Raw genomic sequence first — 21334 nt, forward strand, 5'->3', positions numbered from 1 at the left:
AACAACATCCAGCAGCGCTGCCAGGCGAGCTCTGCCCACTCGGGGCTGGGAGCCAAAGCCCGGCCAAAGCCCAGCCCAAGCCCAGCCACTGTCCAGCCAAAGCCCAGCAAATGCCTGGCCAATGCCCAGCCCAAGCCCAGCCAAAGATCAGCCACTGTCCAGCCACTGACCAACTATTGCCCGGCCAATGCCCAACCCATGCCCAGCCCAAGCCCAGCCACTGCCCAGCCCAAGCCTAGTCACTGCCCAGCCCAACCCCAGCCAAAGCCCAGCCCAAGATCAGCCACTGTCCAGCCACTGACCAACCATTGCCCGGCCAATGCCCAACCCATGCCCAGCCCAAGCCCAGCCACTGCCCAGCCCAAGCCCAGCCCAAGCCCAGCCAAAGATCAGCCACTGTCCAGCCACTGACCAACCATTGCCCATCCAATGCCCAGCCCAAGTCCAGCCAAAGCCCAGCCCAACCCATCCACTGCCCAGCCCAAGCCCAGCCAAAGCCCAGCCCAAGTCCAGCCAAAGCCCAGTCCAGCCCAGCCCATGCCCAGCCCAAGTCCAGCCCAAGCCCAGCCACTACCCAGCCAAAGCCCAGCCCAAGTCCAGCCAAAGCCCAGTCCAGCCCAGCCCATGCCCAGCCCAAGTCCAGCCAAAGCCCAGCCCAAGTCAAACCAAAGCCCAGCCACTGCCCGGCCAAAGCCCAGCCCAAGTCCAGCCAAAGCCCAGTCCAGTCCAGCCCATGCCCAGCCCAAGCCCAGCCAAAGCCCAGCCCAAGTCCAGCCCATGCCCAGCCACTGACCAATTACTGCCCAGCCAATGCCTGACCACTGCCCAGTCCAGCTCTGCTGGCCCTCCAGGGTGTCCCCTCCTGATCACAGCCACCCCAGGGCTGGGAGACTCCCAGGAAAGGTCCAGGGCTCCTCCTCCTCCTCTGGGAAGGAGCTTGGTGGCTCCATGGGGTCAAGTCCATGGAGAGTCTTTTGGGTACCTCTGTGCCAGCTTTTGCCTGGACAGGACCCGAGCAGCCAGGGCAGCTGTGATTCCTTGCTTTGCCTCATTTTAATGATGCAAAAGCAGGAATTCCTTCTGACTGGGAGCTTTTCTCATCCACTCAGTGAAAACTGATGTGTTTGAACAGTATGGCAGCTCCTGCAGAGCCTGGGAGCAGCAAGAGCCTGACCCAGAATTGGGATCTTCAACAGATTTGTCAGATCCTAAAGCCAGCTTTGGAAGTACCTTTCGTTTAGGTGAGGGTGTTGAGCTCCATTTTTAATATGAATGAGCAGCTTTTGGGGTGAGAAAGGAGTTCTTGGGGTGATGAAGGAGCTCTTGTAGAGAGGAAGGAGCTCTTGAGGTGATGAAGGAGCTCTTGGGGTGAGGAAGGAGCTTTTGAGGAGATGAAGGAGCTCTTGGGGTGAGAAAGGATCTCTTGGAGTAAGGAATGAGCTTTTAGGGTGATGAAGAAGCTTTTGGGGTGAGGAAGGAGCTTTTGGGGTGAGAAAGGAGCTCTTGGGGTGATGAAGGAGACTTTGGGGTGATGAAGGAGCAAGATCTTGGCTGTTGCTGTGCTTGGTGGGGATCTTGGCCACCTCTCCTCGACGGAAACAAACCCTGATCCCCTCCAAGCTTCCTGCCAGTGCTGCTGCTTCCCTGGGCATCCCAAACATTCCCCAGGTAGTGCTGGCAGGACTTTCTTTGCCTGGTGGCCACCAGCTGTGCTGGCTGGGCCACGGTGGACACAGCTGTGTTTGCTCTCCTGGAGCTCCCACTCTCCCAGGCCCGGATTCCTCGGGATCAGCTGCCCTGCTGGATCCTGCAGAGGCACGGAAATGTGTTTTTAGGACCTTGCAGAGGAAGGTGGGATGGCCATGGGCAGAGGAAAACCTGGCAGAAATCTGGGAACCTTTACGTGCTGGAGGATCTCAAGGAGAAAAAATTAATCCAAGGTGAATGAAGAGGTTTTTTTTAACCAAACCTCTCTTTTCACCCTCAAGGTTTCCAGTAAAACCAACCCCTTGCCTCATGCAAATATATTTGAGATGCATTTCCTTGCTTTAGCACACGAGGAAGCGTTTCCCTGCCAAGTCACAGGTTCCAAAGCATTTTGGCATCTCCAGAAAACAAACAACCTTCGGATTGCTTTTATTTGGGGAGTGCAGATTGCAGCATGAGCCCCGATCTGAGTGTGAGACCAACGCTGCTGCTCGGGGCTGGGCTGTGCTTGGGCTCGATTTCAGCTGGTTCTGAAGCTGTGGACATCCCTGCAGGAGAGGTGAAGGAAAAATAGCACTTTGGGAATGTGGTGTCTGAGAAACTGAAACGAGATGTGCTTTATGTGTTGGGAAATGACTCCATGTATCAGGATTTAAAAAAAAAAAACACAGAAAATCCTTATTTTTTGAGCAGCCTGATCCTTTTCAATTCTGTGATTCTCTGATATGAGCAACCCTGAAGACACAAAGGCCCTTCCTTCCCCAGCTTTACCTTTCCCTCAGAGAAACAACCCACAAATAGCTGCTTTCAGGGGTGTTATTTTATTCTCTCTTCTGCAAAACACGGAGCAATTTGGGCAGTGTGGGGGTTCAGCTCTCAGTAAAGGGGATTTGGGTTCTGTGGAGTGCAATGGGAGGTGGTGGGGACTTGGCTTTCCACACAGAAAATTCCCATCTCAGGTACCCAGAGGCTTTCACAGAAGGTTCGGGCTCAACTCTGCAACTTAGGCAACTTAAAAAGTAATTTTTCCCCATAGGCTATCTGTAAAATAATGAAACAGAAGAGAAGCTGTGATCTGGCATTGCCTCTCTATGGTATTTGTAGAAGTAATTTCATAAGTATTTCTGGATTTATTCCAAACTTGGTTTTTAAAGGGATATTTTAAGGAGTTTTGAGAACAGAAAGGTGGAAAAACCCAGGTCAGAGGGGACTTCTGGAGTCAACCTCCTGCTCGGTTTAGAGCCTTTACCCCAGCCCAGACATCTGAGAAGAAAAGGCACAAATAATTTCAGGGTTTCATTCTCTCTTTTAAGAGTTTTTCCCAGAATGTTGATAGTTTAGTTGATTTTCAAGGTTTTAGGGGAGGTGTAATTTTTCTTTCTATTTTTTATATTTAGGACCAGAAGACCCGCGTTGGCTTGGAGTGCACTGGAGTGAGAACATGAAATTACCAAATTTCTGAGCCACTATTCCACTAATTTTTTTTCAGTGGAGTCCTTCTCACTGGTACAAATTCCTACATATTAGATAGCCTTTAAAATACTTGCTCAGATGATTTTTACAGGAGCTTTTCTCTAAAAAGCATAATCAATCTGAGTCTTACATAGAAGCTGGTCATCCTGATATTTCCAAGGATAGCAGAGATTGTCCTGCACAACTGAACAAAAGAGAATGACATGGTTTCAACACAGTGAACAATAATTACTTTTGTGTAATGCTGAGAAAGGCGATAAGAAATCAGAATTTACTGAAAGAGGCAGGAAGTGAGATAACAGCTTTACTGCTTGCAATCAAACATTATGATAGACCCTATAATAAATATATAAACTTGATGTAGGATTTAATCCAAGTCTTATGAAATCCATGGCTTAAGGTTTCTTGGTAAGGAGTAAAGGCAGGAGTTTGGCAGCAGAATGTGATTTTTGGGCTGTGGGCTGTAATTCCTGGACTGCAAACCTGGTGCCTCTCCTGTGGAGGTGTTTTCCTCTCTAAGCCACAAATTCCCTGCTTAAAATGGGAGTTTATTCTCTTTTATCAAGGGAAATAACACTTGCAGTGCCAGTTTCAGCAAGCACACACCTACATTTGCCAGAGCCCATCCTGAATTCCTCCTCCTCTCCTGGGCTCAGGTTCTCCTCCATCCTCTCCTCCTTTCCAGGGCTCAGCCCAACACGGATCAAAGTTGGCTCCAGGCTCCCCGTGGTGCTTCTTTCTCCTCCTTGAAAACAAAACACACGGATGCACTGCAGGGAACACCCCCACTAGCACCTCTTGAAGTATTCCAGCGTGTCAGACACCAAATTAGGCCATTATTTCACAGTTTCCTTCCCTCACCGCTGTCATCACTGAAGGTTTTCTGTCCCTAAATTTATTTCTATGGATATAACATGGTCTGGATTAAGGTAGATGCACGTATCTTTGCAAATCAGGTCTTAGACGGGATTTTTTTGGGCCTCTCCTTGTCAGCTTTGCACGGAATGAGCTGGATTTGGCCCCAGAAGCTGCCCAGAGTGAAGCCATTCACACCACGCAGGTCCCTCCCTCCAGGATTTTCTATCACCCACGGAGCCAACAAATCCTCTATACACAAAAAACCCAGCCTTGCTTTCAGCAAGGATTTGCTTTCAGCAGGGCTCCAGGATTTCCATTTCCTTCATCTGCTTTGCGCTTGAGCACGTTTAGAAAAAAACCAAACAAGTTCTCAAGGACTTTGCTTGCAGGTCCAGCCACGTTCTGGGGCTGCAGAACGGACACGTGTCTGGGAGATGGAAATATTCCACGGGTCAGACTCCAGCCCTTGGAAATCACAAGCAAAGCCCTTGCAAAACAACCACTGCAGCCCCAAAAGGCGTTGCCTGGCCAATTTACCTGTCTGCTTTTGAAGCTTGATTTTGGCCAGGGTGAGGATGGTGATGGTGATGCAGATCAGTAAAAGCAGAGCTGGTAACACAACTGGGAGCAGCTGTGGTTCACCTGAGGAGCTGGGAAGATGAAGCACCAGGATTAAATGAGGTTTGGAGTCACCTTTGTGGTTCATGTGGTGGTTGTTTTCACACTGAGGAGTACCAAGGAGCTGTAAACTCTGACTGAATCAAAGCAAAGTCAACAGAGTCAAGGAGAGTTGCAATCATTTGATCTGGAGTTTGGCTTATGAGGAAGTGATTTCTACAGCTGCTGTGTGGGGTTTGTGGGGCCAGCTGAATTAGCCCCTCCAAAGGGAAAATGAGCTGTTTACACAACACAAATCCACAAGCACAATGCCAATTCACAAGCAATACATCCTTTTGGTGAGTTGCTACAACCCTCACATTTTTGGAAGGTGTCTTCCCTCTTTCTGCTGGGATGCTTGGGGGAAGCTTGGGGAGGATGAGGGGGATGAGAATCCAAGGTGCCTAGCTCGGTACTGAACTGGATTTGTGGACTTTGTGCCCAGCTGGGTTCTGGCTGACCCTGCAATTCCTAGTGCACCTGATCCCTCCCAGGGATCTCTGCAATTCCTGGTGCACCTCATCCCCCCAGAGATCCCTGCAATTCCTGGTGCACCTGATCCCTCTCAGGGATCCCTGCAATTCCTGGTGCACCTGATCCCTCCCAGAGATCCCTGCAATTCCTGGTGCACCTCATCCCTCTAGCAGGGCTGGCTGGTGGCCACACCTGGGAGAGAAGTTGGAGCTGCTCACAGGAGGGAAACCCACTGGGAAGCTGCTTGCACTGGGGTGAGACACAGGAACTGGGGTGGAGAGTGACCAGGGAATAATTCCTGGCCAAAACCCTCCCAGCCTTTGGATGAGCTGTGCCCAGAGCTCACTCCTGGTTGAACAGCGAGCTCCCAGCAGTGTCCATGAGCTTGGGAGGGCTGCCCTGGGCTGTGCAGCAGCCACACGTTCACCAGGGCTGTTGCTCAAACCTCAGCAACGTTCCCCAAGGTCCTGGCAGTGTCCTGAGCACAGGGAATCGGGCAGGAGCACGGCTGTTGACTCTGGCAGCTGCTCCACAGGAGCAGCCAGCAGCAGGAGGGTCAGAGCCAAGCTCCAAGAGCGCACAGACATGAGGTGATCTCACCACCTTCTCTGCCTCCTCGTGTCTCCTGGAGGTGTTTGCAGCTCTGCACAACTTCCATCGGGCCCTGGGAATGGGGCAGACAGGCTGTGAAACAGCAGGGACGTGGCTGTGGACTCACCTCTCCTGAAAAGTGTCACCTGGGGAGGCCACAGAGGTGCCAGGGGTGGCAGTGAGCAGCAGGGAGCTGGTGCCCTTGGGAGCAGTGCCCATCTTGGTGTCCTTGGGGACAGTGCCCATGGTGGTGCCATGGGTGACAGTGTCCATGGTGGTGTCCTTGGTGACAGTGCCTGTTGTGCTGTCCTTGGTGACAGTGCCCATCCTGCTGTCCTTGGGGACAGTGCCCATGGTGGTGCCATAGGTGACAGTGCCCATGGTGGCATCCTTGGGGACAGTGCCCATCTTGGTGTCCTTGGGGACAGTGCGCATGGTGGCATCCTTGGGGACAGTCCCCATCTTGGTGTCCCTGGGGACAGTGCCCATGGTGGTGCCATAGGTGACAGCGCCCATGGTGGCATCCTTGGGGACAGTGCCCATCTTGGTGTCCTTGGGGACAGTGCCCATGGTGGTGTCATAGGTGACAGTGCCCATGGTGGCATCCTTGGGGACAGTGCCCATCACGTGTGCCATGCTGCTGTGCCTGGCTGTGCTGTGGGCAGCAGGACGTGGCGCCGTGGCTCTCCCAGGAGTGGGTGCTCCTGGGTCCCGTGAGGAGCAGGTTTCTGCAGAGAACATTAACTTGAGGCTTCAGTATCCAGCCTTTGGCAAGGGCAAGGTGTTTGTTAGATTTACCACAGATTTACACATTTCACCTGGCATCTCGTGTGAAAAAACACCAGTCAGGCATTCCTGCTCTCCCTGGAGAGCTGTAAAAGCACTAATGAAAACCTGGATACCTGGCAGACATTCCTGTTTTAACCCCACTTGCTCTGCCTTTGCCAGAGGAGCAGTTCCATGGATCTGTCTATTTACACTCTGCAATTTTTCAAACTGCAAGATAACCTTCAGCTTCTCTTCAGAGCCAAATGCCTCCCTGTGCTGCACTTGGCAGGACCAGGATGTCACATCCTGGGGGGTTGCATCATAATTAATCAATAATATCACCTAAACCTATCACATTTCTTTGGAAAGCTCAGCTCTCTCACCCCTGAAAGCCTTCACCATCACCCCAGCTGCTTGCTAATAATGAAAGGAAAATGCAGAACAGTTTGGGCAAGATGAATTCCATTTCCCATCTGCATGGCAGTTGTCTTCTGTTAATTGGGCAGTTTTCCTTATCTCTTCTACAGCCAATCCCCTCTCGGAGGAGACATCTGCTGATAAGGGCTATTGAATATAAGAGCTGGAACATCCCACTGGGAGATGCTCTGCCCAGGGGGAGGAGCCAAGCATTCCTACCTGGATATAATCTGGGCTTTGGGACACCACACAGCTTTTCCTGCACTGCATTTCCCAGAGGAACAGCTGCCCCTTCCACTGCAGGGCACCCTTTTCTACAGGAACTGCACCCTGTTCTCCAGGAACTGCACCTTTTGTACAAGAACTACACCCTGTTCTCCAGGAACTGCACCTTTTGTACAAGAACTACACCCTTCTACAGGAACTACACCCTTTTGTACAGGAACTACAACCTTCTACAGGAACTACACCCTATCCTACAGGAATTACACCTTTTGTACAGGAACAACTACACCCTTTTGTACAGGAATATACCCTTTTCTCCAGGAATTACACTCTTTCCTACAGGAACTACACTTTTTTTTCCACAGGAACTACACCCTTTTGTACAGGAACGACACAATTTTCAACAGGAACCACACTCTTTTCAACAGGAACTACACCCTTTCTACAGGATCTACACCCTTTTCTGCAGGATCTACACCCTTTTTTACAGGAACTAGACCCTTTCCTACAGGATCACTGCTCCAACAGAACCACACCTGCTGCTCCATGAGGACTGCAGCCATAATTCCCAATGGGACTGCAGCCCAACAGGGTGTCAGGTTGTGTTCTGACTCTGCCAGGGTTGTTTTGGTTCACTGCATTGTTTATTTTATCTCTTTATTTCCTTCCCTAATAAAGAACTGTTATTCCTGCTCCCATATTTTTGCTGGAGAGCCCCCCTTAATTTCAAATTTATAACAATTCAGAGGGAGGGGGTCTAATTTTTTGGTTTGTTTTTTTTTTTTTTCCATTTCAGGGGAGGCTCCCGCCTTCCTTAGCAGACACCTGTCGGTTCAAACCAAGACCCCACCACCTACCCTTGTGGATGAGCAGCTTCAGGGAGGCCGTGAGCTCCGTGTGCCCGCTGCTGGCCCCACACCAGTACCAGCCTGCATCCTCCTCCCTCAGCTGCCCCAGCACCACCGTGGAGCTGCCGAGCCCGGGCTGGCTGCTGGACATCCGTGCCCGCCCTCGGTGAGACTCCAGCACGAAGCCCTCGTCGTCCAGCAGCACCAGGCAGCTCCCGCTCCTCCACCTGCACAGGTATTTCCTCTCGTAGGTCCCCTTGGGGTCGTGGTGGCACTGGAAGGACAGCGAGCCCCCGACTGTGCCACTGAGGAGTTTGGGTCTCCTGGGAATTGCGGAGGCTGTGGGAGAGAGCACAGAGTAATTTTTATATATTTATATATATATTTATATTTCATGCCCTTCACCGAGCACTGAGCCCCCCCATGCCCTGTCCTACCTGTGGCCACGTGCAGAACCACCTCCTGTGAGTTCTCCTGACCCCTCAATCCTTGTGTCCCACACAGATACAGCCCCGAATCTTCCTCCTTTAAGTCATTTATCAGGACTTTGAAAGCTCCGGAGCTCTCCGGAGGGGTGATCACGATCCGTCCTTGGTACCTCCTGCCCACAAAGCCATCAGAGCTGGCGATGAGAGCGCAGCTGCTTCTGCCCACTTTGCACCAGAACCTCTTCTGGTCGCTCTGGGTGTTCCCAGAGGGGCACAGGACTGTGACAGAGCCGTGGAGATCCCCTCGGATGAGCTGGGCTGGCCTCGGCACTGTGGCATCTGTAGGGAGAGAGCAGGACAGGGACTGTCAGCACACAGAGCCCCCCAAAACCTGCCCCATTCTTTTGGCTCTACAAGTTATCGCAGGCCGTGCTCCTCAGCTCTGCTCTAGGGTAAGAAATATTAATGTTTTTAGCTTAAAATATCTCAAAAATATCCACACATATAGTTCACACTCTGCAACTCCATCAGTTATTTCCTTTACTTCACTCACTCATTTCCCCTGTGCCCTTCCCCAGAACCTCCAAAACCTGTGTTTCCAACAGGCAGGAGAAGGAGAATCCTTTCTGTGAAAAATGCCAATCACTTGGTTTTTAAAATTTTAAAAAGTTTAATAGTAATAAAATGGTTATAAAAATAGTAATACAATTAGAGTAATAAAAAATTTAGAGTTAGGACAATTACAAGACAATAAAAAGTAAAGAATTATGGACGTCTGGATGCTCTTGGGCACTTAAGCCATGACCAGCATGCCTTGTGAACAAAAGAATCACCCTTAAAACAATACACTGTTGAATATTCATATATCCTTCATGGTTATGCATACATTCTATTCTAAACAAGAAACTCTGTTGTATGTCAACTGTTTCCTTTAATCCCCACGGCGTCTTTGAGTCTGAGCAAGGCCTGAAGAAATTAACTTCTTCTGATAAGAAAACCATAAATTCCTCTTATCTGGAAGATTTAGGTGTTCTGTGAGGTTACCTCAAAAGGAGTATCTCATTCCTTAAAAAAAAAACAAAAAACCACATGCATAGTTTCTATTTTAACTACTAAAGCTTCATTCTAACTACATGAATGTAGTAAAATATACTACATTCATGTAGTACATTTTAATAGTTGTGCTGTATTAACATTTTAATATATTTACCATATTATTAAAATGTTACATTTACCACACTATTAAAATGTTAATACAGCACTAGTAATCAATAAAACATAATACATATAGTAACTATCTGCATAGAGCCATATAATATGCATTTTTCACACTTTCACATTTCTGAACAGCTGATTTGGCCAAACCTGCGTGCTTTTACACCCCAAAATTATAAATATCTGGCTAACAGGAAAAAAAGCTGAGGCACCTGATCCCAAAACCTCTCCCAGGAGCCAAGACAAAATCCTGTCACTACAGGGCACGTGAAAACATGACACAAAGGTGAAAAAAAGAGAGTTTATTGTCTGGCTCCAGCATTTATACTTTTCCAAAGGTGACAGCGGATTGGAGGGTGAACGTGCCACCTCTCCAGTGACACTGGACAACCTACCAGTACATCAAATTTCTCCGCCTCTATGGAGGAATGCAAAACAATAGATTGCTTACAGAAAGTTGTGTGAGAAAGTTCTCCACAAGGATGTCAACTCAGAAGGCTTCAGAAAATCTTCACAATTGGGACAACAAAACCCTACCTGCCAGAACAGTCAGGTTGAGGCTGGCGTAGGGCCCTTTGTTGGTGCTGCCGATGCCGCACCTGTAGGCGCCCGCGTCGCTGCTCCTCAGCGCTGTCATTGTCACCGTGAAGGTGCCGTTCTTGGGGACATCCCCCAGGGCCACCCTGCCCCGGTACTCGCTGGCGGTGAAGCTGCTGGAGATGATGGTGTAGCAGAGCCCGTCCGCTGCGAGTTTGCACCAATATTTCCTCCCGTGGCTGTTGGCCGGCGTGGTGGGGTAGAAGCACTGGTGGGTGATGGAGCCTCCGAGGTTTCCTGCCACGAAGCTGGAGCTGTGCAGGTGGCTGGCAACGGGCGCTGAGGGATGGGCACAGAAGGGTTTGGTCAGTGCCAGCCTGCCAGCAGAACCCAGCAGGGCTCCTGAGGGGCACCAGGGCACCCAGGGCTCAGAAATCTGCTTTGGGTGGGGTGTTTCCTCTCCCTCAGTGCCCCTGGTGCCACAGAAAATCTACCTGGGATGTGGTGTTTCCAACACCCTTAAACATCTACTACCACCCCCTGTCATCTCCATTTAAAAAAAAAAAAAAATTAAAATTTTTATTCCCTGCACAGATTATTGCTGCCCTTTTCCATATCTGACCTGAGGGCCCCTGGTGTCACAGAAAATCTGTTTTGGATGTGGTTTTTCCAATACCCTTAAACATCTACCACTCCAAATAATCTCCATTTTAATTTTTTTTTTTAAATTTTTAAAAAAATTTATTCCCTGCCATTCATCTTTGCGCTGATTGTTGCTGCCCTTTTCCAGATCTGACCTGAGGGCCCCTGGTGCCACAGAAAATCTACTTTGGATGTGGTGTTTCCAACACCCTTAAACATCTCCTACCACCCCCAATCACCTCCATTTTTAAATTTTTGTTTAATTTTTTTAAATTTTTATTCCCTGCCATTCATCTTTGCGCTGATCGTTGCTGGCCTTTTCCAGATCTGACCTGAGGGCCCCTGGTGCCACAGAAAATCTACTTTGGATGTGGTGTTTCCAACACGCTTAAACATCTCCTACCACCCCCAATCATCTCCTTTTTTTTTTTTTTTTTTTTTAATTTTTAAACATTTTTATTCCTTGCCATTTGCACAGATTGTTGCTGCCCTTTTCCAGATCTGACCTGAGGGCCCTTGGTGCCACAGAAAATCTGCTGTGGGTGTGGTGTTTCCCTCAGTGCCCCTGGTGCCACAGAAAATCTACGTTGGATGTGATCATCTCTATTTTTAAAGGTTTTATTTTTTAAAAAAAATTTTATTCCTTGCCATGCACCTTTGCACAGATTGTTGCTGCCCCTTTCCAGATCTGACCTGAGTGCCCCTGATGCCACAAAAAATCGATTTTGGATGCAGTGTTTTCCCCACTTGAGTGCCCCTGGTGCCACAGAGCCACTGGCACAGATTGGGGGGACCCCTGAATGCCCCTTACAGAACCCCCCAGCCTGGAGTTCAAGGTCAAGGGCAGAAATCAATGGAAAATCCCTTTGGCATTTGCAAATTCTGCCTGACCTGGCAGCATCCTTCTCCCTGGGGATGCTGCTGGGGCTCTGCTCCCAGATCCCCCAGACCGTGCTGGAGCTGTTGGGGTCCCACTCTGCAGGAGGAGATGTTGGGGTCCCACACTGCAGCTGGAAATGTTGGGGTCCCACACTGAAGGTGGAAACGTTGGGGTCCCACACTGCAGATGGAGTTGTTGGGGTCCCACACTGAAGGTGGAAATGTTGGGGTCCCACACTGCACTTGGAGGTGTTGGGGGGTCCCACACTGCAGGAGGAGATGTTGGGGTCCCACACTGCAGCTGGAGGTTTTGGGGGTCCCACACTAAACCTGGAGCTGTTGGGGTGGTCCCACACTGGAGGTGGAAATGTTGGGGGTCCCACACTGCAGCTGGAGGTTTTTGGGGTCCCACACTGGAGGTGGAAATGTTGGAGTCCCACACTGCAGCTGGAGGTTTTGGGGGTCCCACACTGCAGGTGGAAATGCTGGGGTCCCACACTGCAGCTGGAGGTTTTGGGGTCCCACACTGCAGGTGGAAATGTTGGGGTCCCACACTGCAGCTGGAGCTGTTGGGGGGGTCCCACACTGCAGCTGAAGGTGTTGGGGTCCCACACTGCAGGTGGAAATGTTGGGGTCCCATACTGCAGCTGGAGCTGTTGGGGGAGTCCCACACTGCAGCTGGAGGTTTTGGGGTCCCACACTGCAGCTGGAGCTGTTGGGGGAGTCCCACACTGCAGCTGGAGGTTTTGGGGTCCCACACTGGAGCTGGAGGTGTTGAGGTCCCACACTGCAGCTGGAGATGTTGGGGTCCCACACTGCAGCTGGAGATGTTGGGGTCCCACACTGCAGCTGGAGGTTTTGGGGTCCCACACTGCAGCTGGAGGTGTTGGGGGGGGGGGTCCCACACTGCAGCTGGAGGTTTTGGGGTCCCACACTGCAGCTGGAGGTGTTGGGGGGGGGGGTCCCACACTGCAGCTGGAGGTTTTGGGGTCCCACACTGCAGCTGGAGGTGTTGGGGGTCCAGGGGAGGGTTCCGCCGTGTCCCCAGTTCCAGCTCTCTGCTCCTCGCAGGGGCCGGGGCTCACCTGGCAGCAGAGCTGCTGAAGGGAGCAGCGGGAGCAGCAGCAGCAGCAGCATGTCCGGCCCTCCCTTCTCTCGGCGATCCTCGCAATTCCCACGCCGGGGAGCGGATTTTGCTGATTTCTGTGTTACGAAGCAAAAGAGAGAACTTGTGGCAGCCGCTGGAACGCTCCGCTGGCCGCTCGGGGCAGGGCGATCCTCCCTGCCGGCCCCAGGTTCTGACCTGTCCTGGGCCCAGAAAAGGGAATTTTAAAAGGATAAAAAGGTGCTGCTGGTGCTCTGCAGATCCCACTCCTGCCCCGGAGCCGGTGCTGTGGGGTCGGGGCTGCTGAAGGCAGCGCTGGCAATGAGGGGTCAGCGACAGCCGAAAGGTGTGAGGGACCTGCTGTGGCATCAGACATCCCCTTCTCTTCTCCTTCTCCTTCTCCTTCTCCTTCTCCTTCTCCTTCTCCTTCTCCTTCTCCTTCTCCTTCTCCTTCTCCTTCTCCTTCTCCTTCTCCTTCTCCTTCTCCTTCTCCTTCTCCTTCTCCTTCTCCTTCTCCTTCTCCTTCTCCTTCTCCTTCTCCTTCTCCTTCTCCTCCTTCTTTCTTTTCCCCTTTCCCTTCTCTCTCGCCCTTCTCCCTTTTTCCTTCCCCTTCTGCCTTTTCCCCTTTCCCTTCTCCCTTTCCCCTTCTCTTTTCTTCCTTCTCCCATTCCCTTCTCTTCTCTTTTTTTCATCTCAATAAACTAAAGGAGAAGCTGCAGATCTCAGGGGTGCCAACACCCTTAAACATCTGCCACCCTCCAATCATCTTTATTTTTATTTTATTTTTATTTTTAGTTTTAGTTTTAATTTATTTTTTTTTTAGTTTATTTTGTTATTATTTTTATTTCCCGGGAGTCTATAGTGCAAGGGAGACTTCTCTCTCCCCCAATAAACTCAATATTAATTATAAATTATATAATATATAATTATATAATATAATATTATATATATATAATAATAATATATATATAATATATAATTATATAATATAAATTATATAAATTTAATATTATAAATATTAAAGGATAAATACTTAATTAAGTGTCCAAATGGGTCTCACTGTAGTTTGTTAGAGTTAGAGGGTGAGAGGAGGGATGTTTTGAAAGGTTTTAATTTTAAATTTTGTCTATATTTTTTCTTTATTCTTTTATAATACTATAGTAGTAATAATATAATAACATTTTTCCCGTGTTATTAAGCTTAGCCTGCTTTGCTCTATTCTTAATCACATTTCACAACATTCAATTAACAGATTACATTTTCATAAAGGCTCTGTCATTGTGCCAGTGTCAAACCATAACACTCTGTGACCAATTATTTGAAGTCCACATTGTGGGCTTTTCTGTCTAATTATAAAATATTATTCAAACTTACAAAGAAGGAGGAAGAAGGTGAAGAAGAAGGTAAAGAAGAATAACTTGCTTCTGCCTTAAAATTTTTATCTTGTAATATTTTAAAACTCTAAATTTGACGTTTTCTACTTTGTGATATTACACACTTCTAATTAACTGCACACTTATCATCTCAGTGCTGTTAATCAATTTTGGAAGTTTGTTCTGTGGTCTCAGGTCTATGCAATGTTCTCTTGGGAGTTAGAGTGTGTTAGTACAGAAAGTTTAAAATTCGTAGGGGCTGCAGCTGGCCCAGGACCCCTCTGGGCACTTCCCCCAGTTTGGGCTGGTTAGGGGCACTGGGCAGAACTCCAGTGTCCCAAATTTTTACTGGTTTTGGGGAAGATCGTGTCCCCAGTTTGGGCTGATTTTGGGACAGTGGGCACAGCTCCAGTGTCCCAAATTTTTACTGGTTTTGGGGCAGATCGTGTCCCCAGTTTGGGCTGGTTTGGGGTAGAGGGCACAGCTCCAGTATCCCAAATTTTTACTGGGTTTGGGCAGTGGGCACAGCTCGAGTCTTCCCAGTTTGGGCCTGTTAGGGGCACTGGGCAGAACTCCAGTGTCCCAAATTTTTACTGGTTTTGGGCTGTGGGCACAGCTCCAGTATCCCAAATTTTTACTGGTTTTGGGCAGAGGGCACAACTCCAGTGTCCCAAATTTTTACTGGTTTTGGGCTGTGGGCACAGCTCCAGTTCCCCCAGTTTGGGCTGGTTTTGGGGAAGATCCAGTGTCCCCAGTTTGGGCTGGTTTGGGGCAGTGGGCACAGCTCCAATGTCCCAAATTTTTACTGGTTTTGGGCAGTGGGCACAGCTCCAGTCCCCCCAGCTCTGTTCACTCAGGGCAGAACCTCAGCAGTTCCCTCACTGCAGCCAACAGAGACAGAATGGTTAAAAATGAGGATTTTCACTCAAAGTCACAATTCCCACCTGACTGGAGGACTTGGAGCAATGAGCAGCCAACAAAAATGCCCTGTAAAGAGCTGAATAGTTGGTTTTGGTTTTTTTTTCATCAAAAAAATTGGTAATAATATGATTTCTATGCTTATTTAATCTTTCCTGATGTCCAGCAGTGCAAGCCCTCTTTTCCTTATTTCTGCTCTGCAGGACAGAACTCTCAGCTCCATTTTAATCTCATTTAATCTTGGTTTTTAGGCAAGGAGTTGTTTTTTAATGCTGACCCACAAATAGGCATTCAATAAAAAACAGAAAGAGACAGAAAGGGACAGAGAAATCCCAGGATTAAACCCTGTATGTTTGGGCTTTTTTCTGTCTTTATTTCAGTCTTATTTTGTGAAAATGTTTTAGGATCCCTTTTTGGCACCTGATTAAACCATTATCCTGCCACCATCCAGAACTGGGGTAAATTTTACCTCATCCATATCATTTTTTTTCGTTGTTCTTGGCCAAAAAGGGCAGTAATTCAATTTATATCTTTAAAAGGAAAAATAAAAAATAAGGGCACAGGAGGGAGAAAAATCATCATAAGTCACTACCTTTATTTTTATAGAAATAATTATGTGGAATTTCAGAACTGTTCCATCCTGTAGGTGAAATCTCACTCCTATAATCACTCTAACAACAGCACTGTTCTCAAAAAGCAGCATTTTAAAGGCAAATTGAGACTCACCTACCTTCGATTGTGATGCTTCTGCTGCTGGAAATTTGCTCTTCCTCCACCTCCAGCTCGGATTTTGTTTAATAAAGTTGTTTTTGCAGCCTGCAGCTCAGTTAATCTTTGCTTTTCTCTCGATGTCTAATTCTTTTTTTCATGTATTGATGTGTAGAACTTAAAATGGGTGCACTAAAAATCTTCTGAGGTCTTGATGTGCATTGCTGAGCAAAGTGGAGATGGTCAAAATGCTCAGAGGTGTAGCAGAGATGTCATCAAAAAGACCCCAAAATGGTATTTTTTAGCTATCTAGGGATGTGATGACCTCATGGAAGGGGGAAAAAAAGGGGTGAAGAGACCAAGAGCAGAAATTGCAGAGTTTGAGAGGAATTCCCCTGCTCTACAGACAAAATGTTTTAATATAAAACACGTAGCGTGCCATGAGGTGGTGTTTGCTGTGAGCCACTTCCAGGCAGAACTTCACATCAAGAACTTTGTGAAAGGTTCCTCAGACACCTGTGCTTTGCCTGGCCCTTCGCTGAGCTCATGTCTGCGTTTTGATCCTCTTTTGGGGTCAAAAAGATGATTTCTGCTTCCATTCTGGCCCTGAAATGTGAACATGGTGGGTTCAGACCACGGGGTGTGAAGGCCCGAAGAACAAACAGGGTCTGAAGAGCAGACTCAGGGCAGTTTGTTCCACAAAACCAATTCCTCTTTTGCATGAACCAGAGAATTTAGAGGATTTTGGAAGTGCTGATAGCTCCAAAGCTATCAGAAATTTCAGCTGCTGCCGGGGACTTGGGGCTGCTTTGCCTTTCCATAAAAATGATGGATGAAAATCCCACCTGTGGCACCTCGGAGAGGCCCTGGGCTGGCTCCAGCCCCCTGAGTGTCCCCAGGATCTGCAGGACAACATTCCCTGGGTGAGCAGTGCCAAGGCTTCAGAGGGAAATTTAGGGAATTCTTTCCTTCTCACTCCTGTGGGGTCCAGGGCCTCGATCTCCCGCTCTGGGGTCAGCCAGGGTGTGAGCAGCAGATTGATTTGGGTGTAAAACAATCCCTGAGGCACTTTGGAATTTCCCTGGCTGGGGATAAATCTCCTGGGAGCAGATTTGTGCCGTTCATGGTGAGATGATTCATCCTGGATTGCAGTAATTGTTGTGTTTTGTACCAAACCCGTGCCATAAATCCCCCAGTGTTGGCTGGGCTCCAGCACAACTGAGGGCATTTGTTGCCCTGAGAGCAGCAAAGTACCAGGATTGGTTTGGTGTGAGCAATAAAATGGGATACAAGTGCTGGTGGGAACCCCCTGGGAATACTCAGGGTTATTTCAGAGAATCATTAAAAAATGAATTACAGGAGCTCCTCCTGGGCAGTACCACTGCCTTGCACCTTCCACTGCGAGAGTTACATTTAATTAAAGTTTCAAATGTTTAAAAGTTATATTTAATTTTAAACTTAATTTTAAGTTTAGAGTTAAATGTAATGCACTTAATTAAAGGAGAGTTAAATTCTCCTGGGCTGTGCTTGTAAAGGAAATTCCTGTTCCTTCCTCAAAGGTGCTGGAGGGGGAATCTCCTCCCTGGGAGCAGCACCAGGACAGGCAGAGGCTCCATCCCTGTGCAGATGTGCAGTTTGCTGCCAGCACCTCAGCCCAGCCTGGCTGTGCTCAGAGCTGTAATTAATTAATGAGAACAGCCCCCGGCTGCCCCTCAGTGCCCGGTGAATGATTGAACTCCTGCTCGGAGCCAGCCACGGATGGTTCTGCTGCACACAAAGCCTCTGCAAGGAGCAACACTGCCCCGGTGTGGGAACGCAGAGCATCCCCCGGCTGCCCTGGGACCCTGGAGGGGTCAGAACCCCCTGGACAGAGCCCCCAGAGACACTGGCTGTCATCTCTGGCCATGGAAAAGAGTTTTCAATCTTACAGGATCAATTACCAGCTCTGAGTGTTTGATATAAGTCATAATTAAGTGTGGCACGGGTGCAAAAGTAAAATTTTAGGATTCTAGATGAGGGGTCCAAAGGGGACAAGCTGGAGGAAATTGGGTGTGCCTTGTCCTTTTTCTCCTTCTTCATGCCCTCCATGTCTCACTGTGGTGTTGGCATTTTTCTGTTGGTTCAGGCTGGGGACACACTGTCCAACGTAGGTGACAGATATTGGCACGTTCTTGTAAATGCAGCCCAGGGAGTTTCTGGTATTGAATGTTTGTCACATCCCACTGAGGGCAGAGCCCCACACGCTGCCCTGCAGGACAGAGCTGGGCAGGGCAGCAGAACATGTGAGAGATCAACAGAATAAACAACCTGGAAACCAGCACAGACCAATTATGGCTTCTGCTTTGGCAGCGGGGCTGACAGACAGAGACTTTTTGCAATTTTGGAATCATCAATACCTCAGATTCTGACACCCCTGTCTGTCTCTTCCTGGACTTCCAAATCCAAGGGTGTTTGGAAGAAAGGAGCTGAGATCTCAGGGAGGTGGAGACCCTCACCCTGCCCTGCAGGGGGATCCCAAACCCACTGGGATTTAAGAGCAGGAGCACCAGGTCTAGCTCTGGTTTAAGATATTATCAGGTAAATTGGCATCATTGGCTGTAACAAATGAAAAAGGTCTTTTTTCATCAAAATGAGCATTGAAGGAGATAAGAATTTGAACTGAGTAGAGAATTTCAAGATGTGGGAAAAGAAGGAGGGGAGGGGGAGGGGGCCTGGGTAAACAGCATGGATTCTGTTTAAGAATTGTGCGGGTGCAACTAACATAGAAAACTGTGTAACTAACTATATGCAAGTTAACTTTTAGGCCAAGGAGAATCTGCAAAGAAGATAAAAAGCCTTCATTCCTATAACCACCAAGGGCAGAGAGAAAAAAAAAAAAGAAGATCCCATAACAACCAATTTTACCGGCGCAGAGTGCATCGAGAGAAAATACGTCAACTGGAAAAGAAAAGGGACTATAAAAACAAAAATGTCAAAGGGGAAGGTGCCCCGTGGCAGAGCAGAGGCTCCCCGGCCACCCAGCGCTGTTCTTTTGCTTAATACCGCTTGCTTAATAAATTCTTGTTAATTGATTTATCTATATTTAGCCTCCCCAGCTGAATTTGTCCATAACCCTGGCAAATGGAGGAAAGCAAAACCCAAAGCGATGAAGCCTGGTGGCTTTAACTCAGCAGCAAAAGGCTGCAAGGCCCCTGCTGGGGCTCCTCTTTTTGCAGCTTGTTGGTTCTTGGGGCCAAGCACAGCACGGGTGGGAGCTGCAGTGATGAGCTTCGGCCTTTTTTCATTTGCAGTCCCATTAGAAACAAAGAACAGGGGCAAAAAAAGGAAAAAAATATAATGGAGAGAAGCATGGTGGGCTTGGAGAGGGTCCTTGTCTCCTTGTGAGCAGGGAAAGGGCAGAGCCTCAGCTCCAAGCCCTGCTGGAATGGGGTTAAAAAGCCTCAGGCATCTCCAGCATCTCCCACAGAGCTGCAGAGAGCCCAGCTCCATCCTGGAGTGACCTGGAGTGAGCCCAGCTCCATCCTGCACTGAGCCCAGCTCCATCCTGCACTGAGCCCAGCTCCATCCTGGAGTGACCTGGAGTGAGTCCAGCTCCATCCTGCACTGAGCCCAGCTCCATCCTGGAATGACCTGGAATGAGCCCAGCTCCATCCTGGAGTGACCTGGAGTGAGTTCAGCTCCATCCTGGAATGAGCCCAGCTCCATCCTGGAGTGACCTGGAGTGAGCCCAGCTCCATCCTGCACTGAGCCCAGCTCCATCCTGGAATGACCTGGAATGAGCCCAGCTCCATCCTGGAGTGACCTGGAATGAGCCCAGCTCCATCCCAGAGTGAGCCCAGCTCCATCCTGCACTGAGCCCAGCTCCATCCTGGAATGAGCCCAGCTCCATCCTGGAGCCCAGGTTTGAGGTTTCCCAGCTGGGTTCAGCAGCATCCAATCCTCCTTCCCCACTCTCAGCCCCAAGGCTCCCCTGACACCACCCCAGAGGCACAGGAGGTGTTATTAACACAAATTATTTCTCTTTTCTGCTGTGGCCTGGTGCAGCTGCAGCTCCCTGACACTGCCAGAATGCCAGCAGCCACTGCTCCTGAATTTGATGTTTGTAATGAAAGATGTGCACAGGGATGTTTTTAATTGAGACAGGAGGTCTTGACGGGCTCATGTAGACATGGAAATGACAGGTCTGAGCCAGGGTGGGACTGATGGTTAGGAATTAGATGAATATTCTGTGCAAAATGCAAAGCTGGGGGTTTTCTTTGTTGTTTTTAACATTGTTAGAACACAAACTCAGTCTGGATAATCTGCATGAAGACACTGAGGGTACATTTACCAACCCTTCTGAGACTTGTTGCTTCTGCAAGGCTGTGATCTCTCTTCGTGGCTGTTCTGTGTCTGGGCTCTGCTGGGTTTTTGCCTTCCAGGCACAAATCAAGTTAAATATGCCCAGAATTAGATTCACAGCATCACAGAATGGTTTGGGTTGGAAGGGACATTAAAGCTCCTCTCATTCCAGCCCCTGCCAGGGTATCAAGCCTGATTTTGATTTCAGGGGTGCCCAGACAAGAACCCAAGAACTCTGCTGGGCTCGGCCTGAACCTGGGGGTGGATTTTGTTTGTCTTGCTCCCACCCAGCCTTGGAGCAAGCTGGGATAGTGAAAGGGGGATGAAACTGGAGGAGCTTTAAGGTCCCTTCCAACCCAAACCATTCCCATGATGAGGACAAAGCAAGATTCTTTGTTCCTTACAGGCAATTTAATTTCCAAACGAATGCAGCCTTTCTTTAGAGAGAGGGGCTGACCCGTGGAGGCAACTGCACGGAACAATTTACTGATGTTAATTAACTGCTTGCAGCACTAAGCTGCATCAATCCTTCCCATCCCTGACCTTGCAGCAGCAGCACCTTTCCAGGACAGTCTGTGAATACCAAGCAGGCATGGAGAGAAGGGCAGGGCATCCTCCCCAAGAGCTGCAGCACAGGAAAGGTGTGCACAGGGTGCTGACCCTCAGGAGGAATCCAAGGAATGCAACAGGGAAAGAAGCTTTTTGAGCAATTCCTCAAATGGTCCCGGGGCTGGGCAGCAAAGCTGAGCAGCAGGAGCAGAGAACTCTGCAGCAGCAGGAGCAGAGGGGCAGCAGGAGCAGAGGGGCAGCAGGAGCAGAGGGGCAGCAGGAGCAGAGGGGCAGCAGGAGGCACCTGCAGGTGCTCCGGCTGGGGCTGAGGTGGCCTCGCTCCCTGCAGGAGCAGGGATATGTATGAGTAGGGCAGGAGTAGGAGCAGGGCAGGAGCAGGACTAAGAGTAGGAGTAGGAGCAGGACAGGAGTAGGGCAGGAGCAGGAATAGGAGCAGGGACGGGAGCAGGAGTAGGAGTAGGGCAGGAGCAGGGCAGGAGCAGGGCAGGAGTAGGGCAGGAGTAGGAGTAGGAGCAGCAGCAGGAGCAGGAGTAGGAGTAGGAGTGGGAGTAGGAGCAGGGCAGGAGTAGGAGCAGGAGTAGGAGCAAAAGTAGGAGCAGG

The 21334-nt window shown here is 49.3% G+C and overlaps 1 protein-coding gene across 1 annotated transcript; it reads right to left on the bottom strand.

The window, feature by feature from the left end:
- Nucleotides 1-3038: 3038 nt before the first annotated feature.
- On the bottom strand, nt 3039-19392 carry LOC146765287 (uncharacterized). The gene is made up of 8 exons (XM_085561374.1): nt 15846-19392; nt 12805-12922; nt 10199-10537; nt 8456-8785; nt 8028-8357; nt 5888-6488; nt 4576-4688; nt 3039-3925 (listed from the first exon to the last, which is right to left on the bottom strand). The coding sequence occupies exons 2-8, from the start codon at nt 12854-12856 to the stop codon at nt 3729-3731; spliced, it is 1962 nt and encodes a 653-aa protein (XP_085417500.1). The 5' UTR covers nt 12857-12922; nt 15846-19392; the 3' UTR covers nt 3039-3728.
- Nucleotides 19393-21334: the final 1942 nt, after the last annotated feature.

The sequence above is a fragment of the Lonchura striata genome, chromosome 26 (genome assembly GCF_050655825.1).
Source record: "Lonchura striata isolate lonStrDom1 chromosome 26, ASM5065582v1, whole genome shotgun sequence".
Taxonomy (NCBI): domain Eukaryota; kingdom Metazoa; phylum Chordata; class Aves; order Passeriformes; family Estrildidae; genus Lonchura; species Lonchura striata.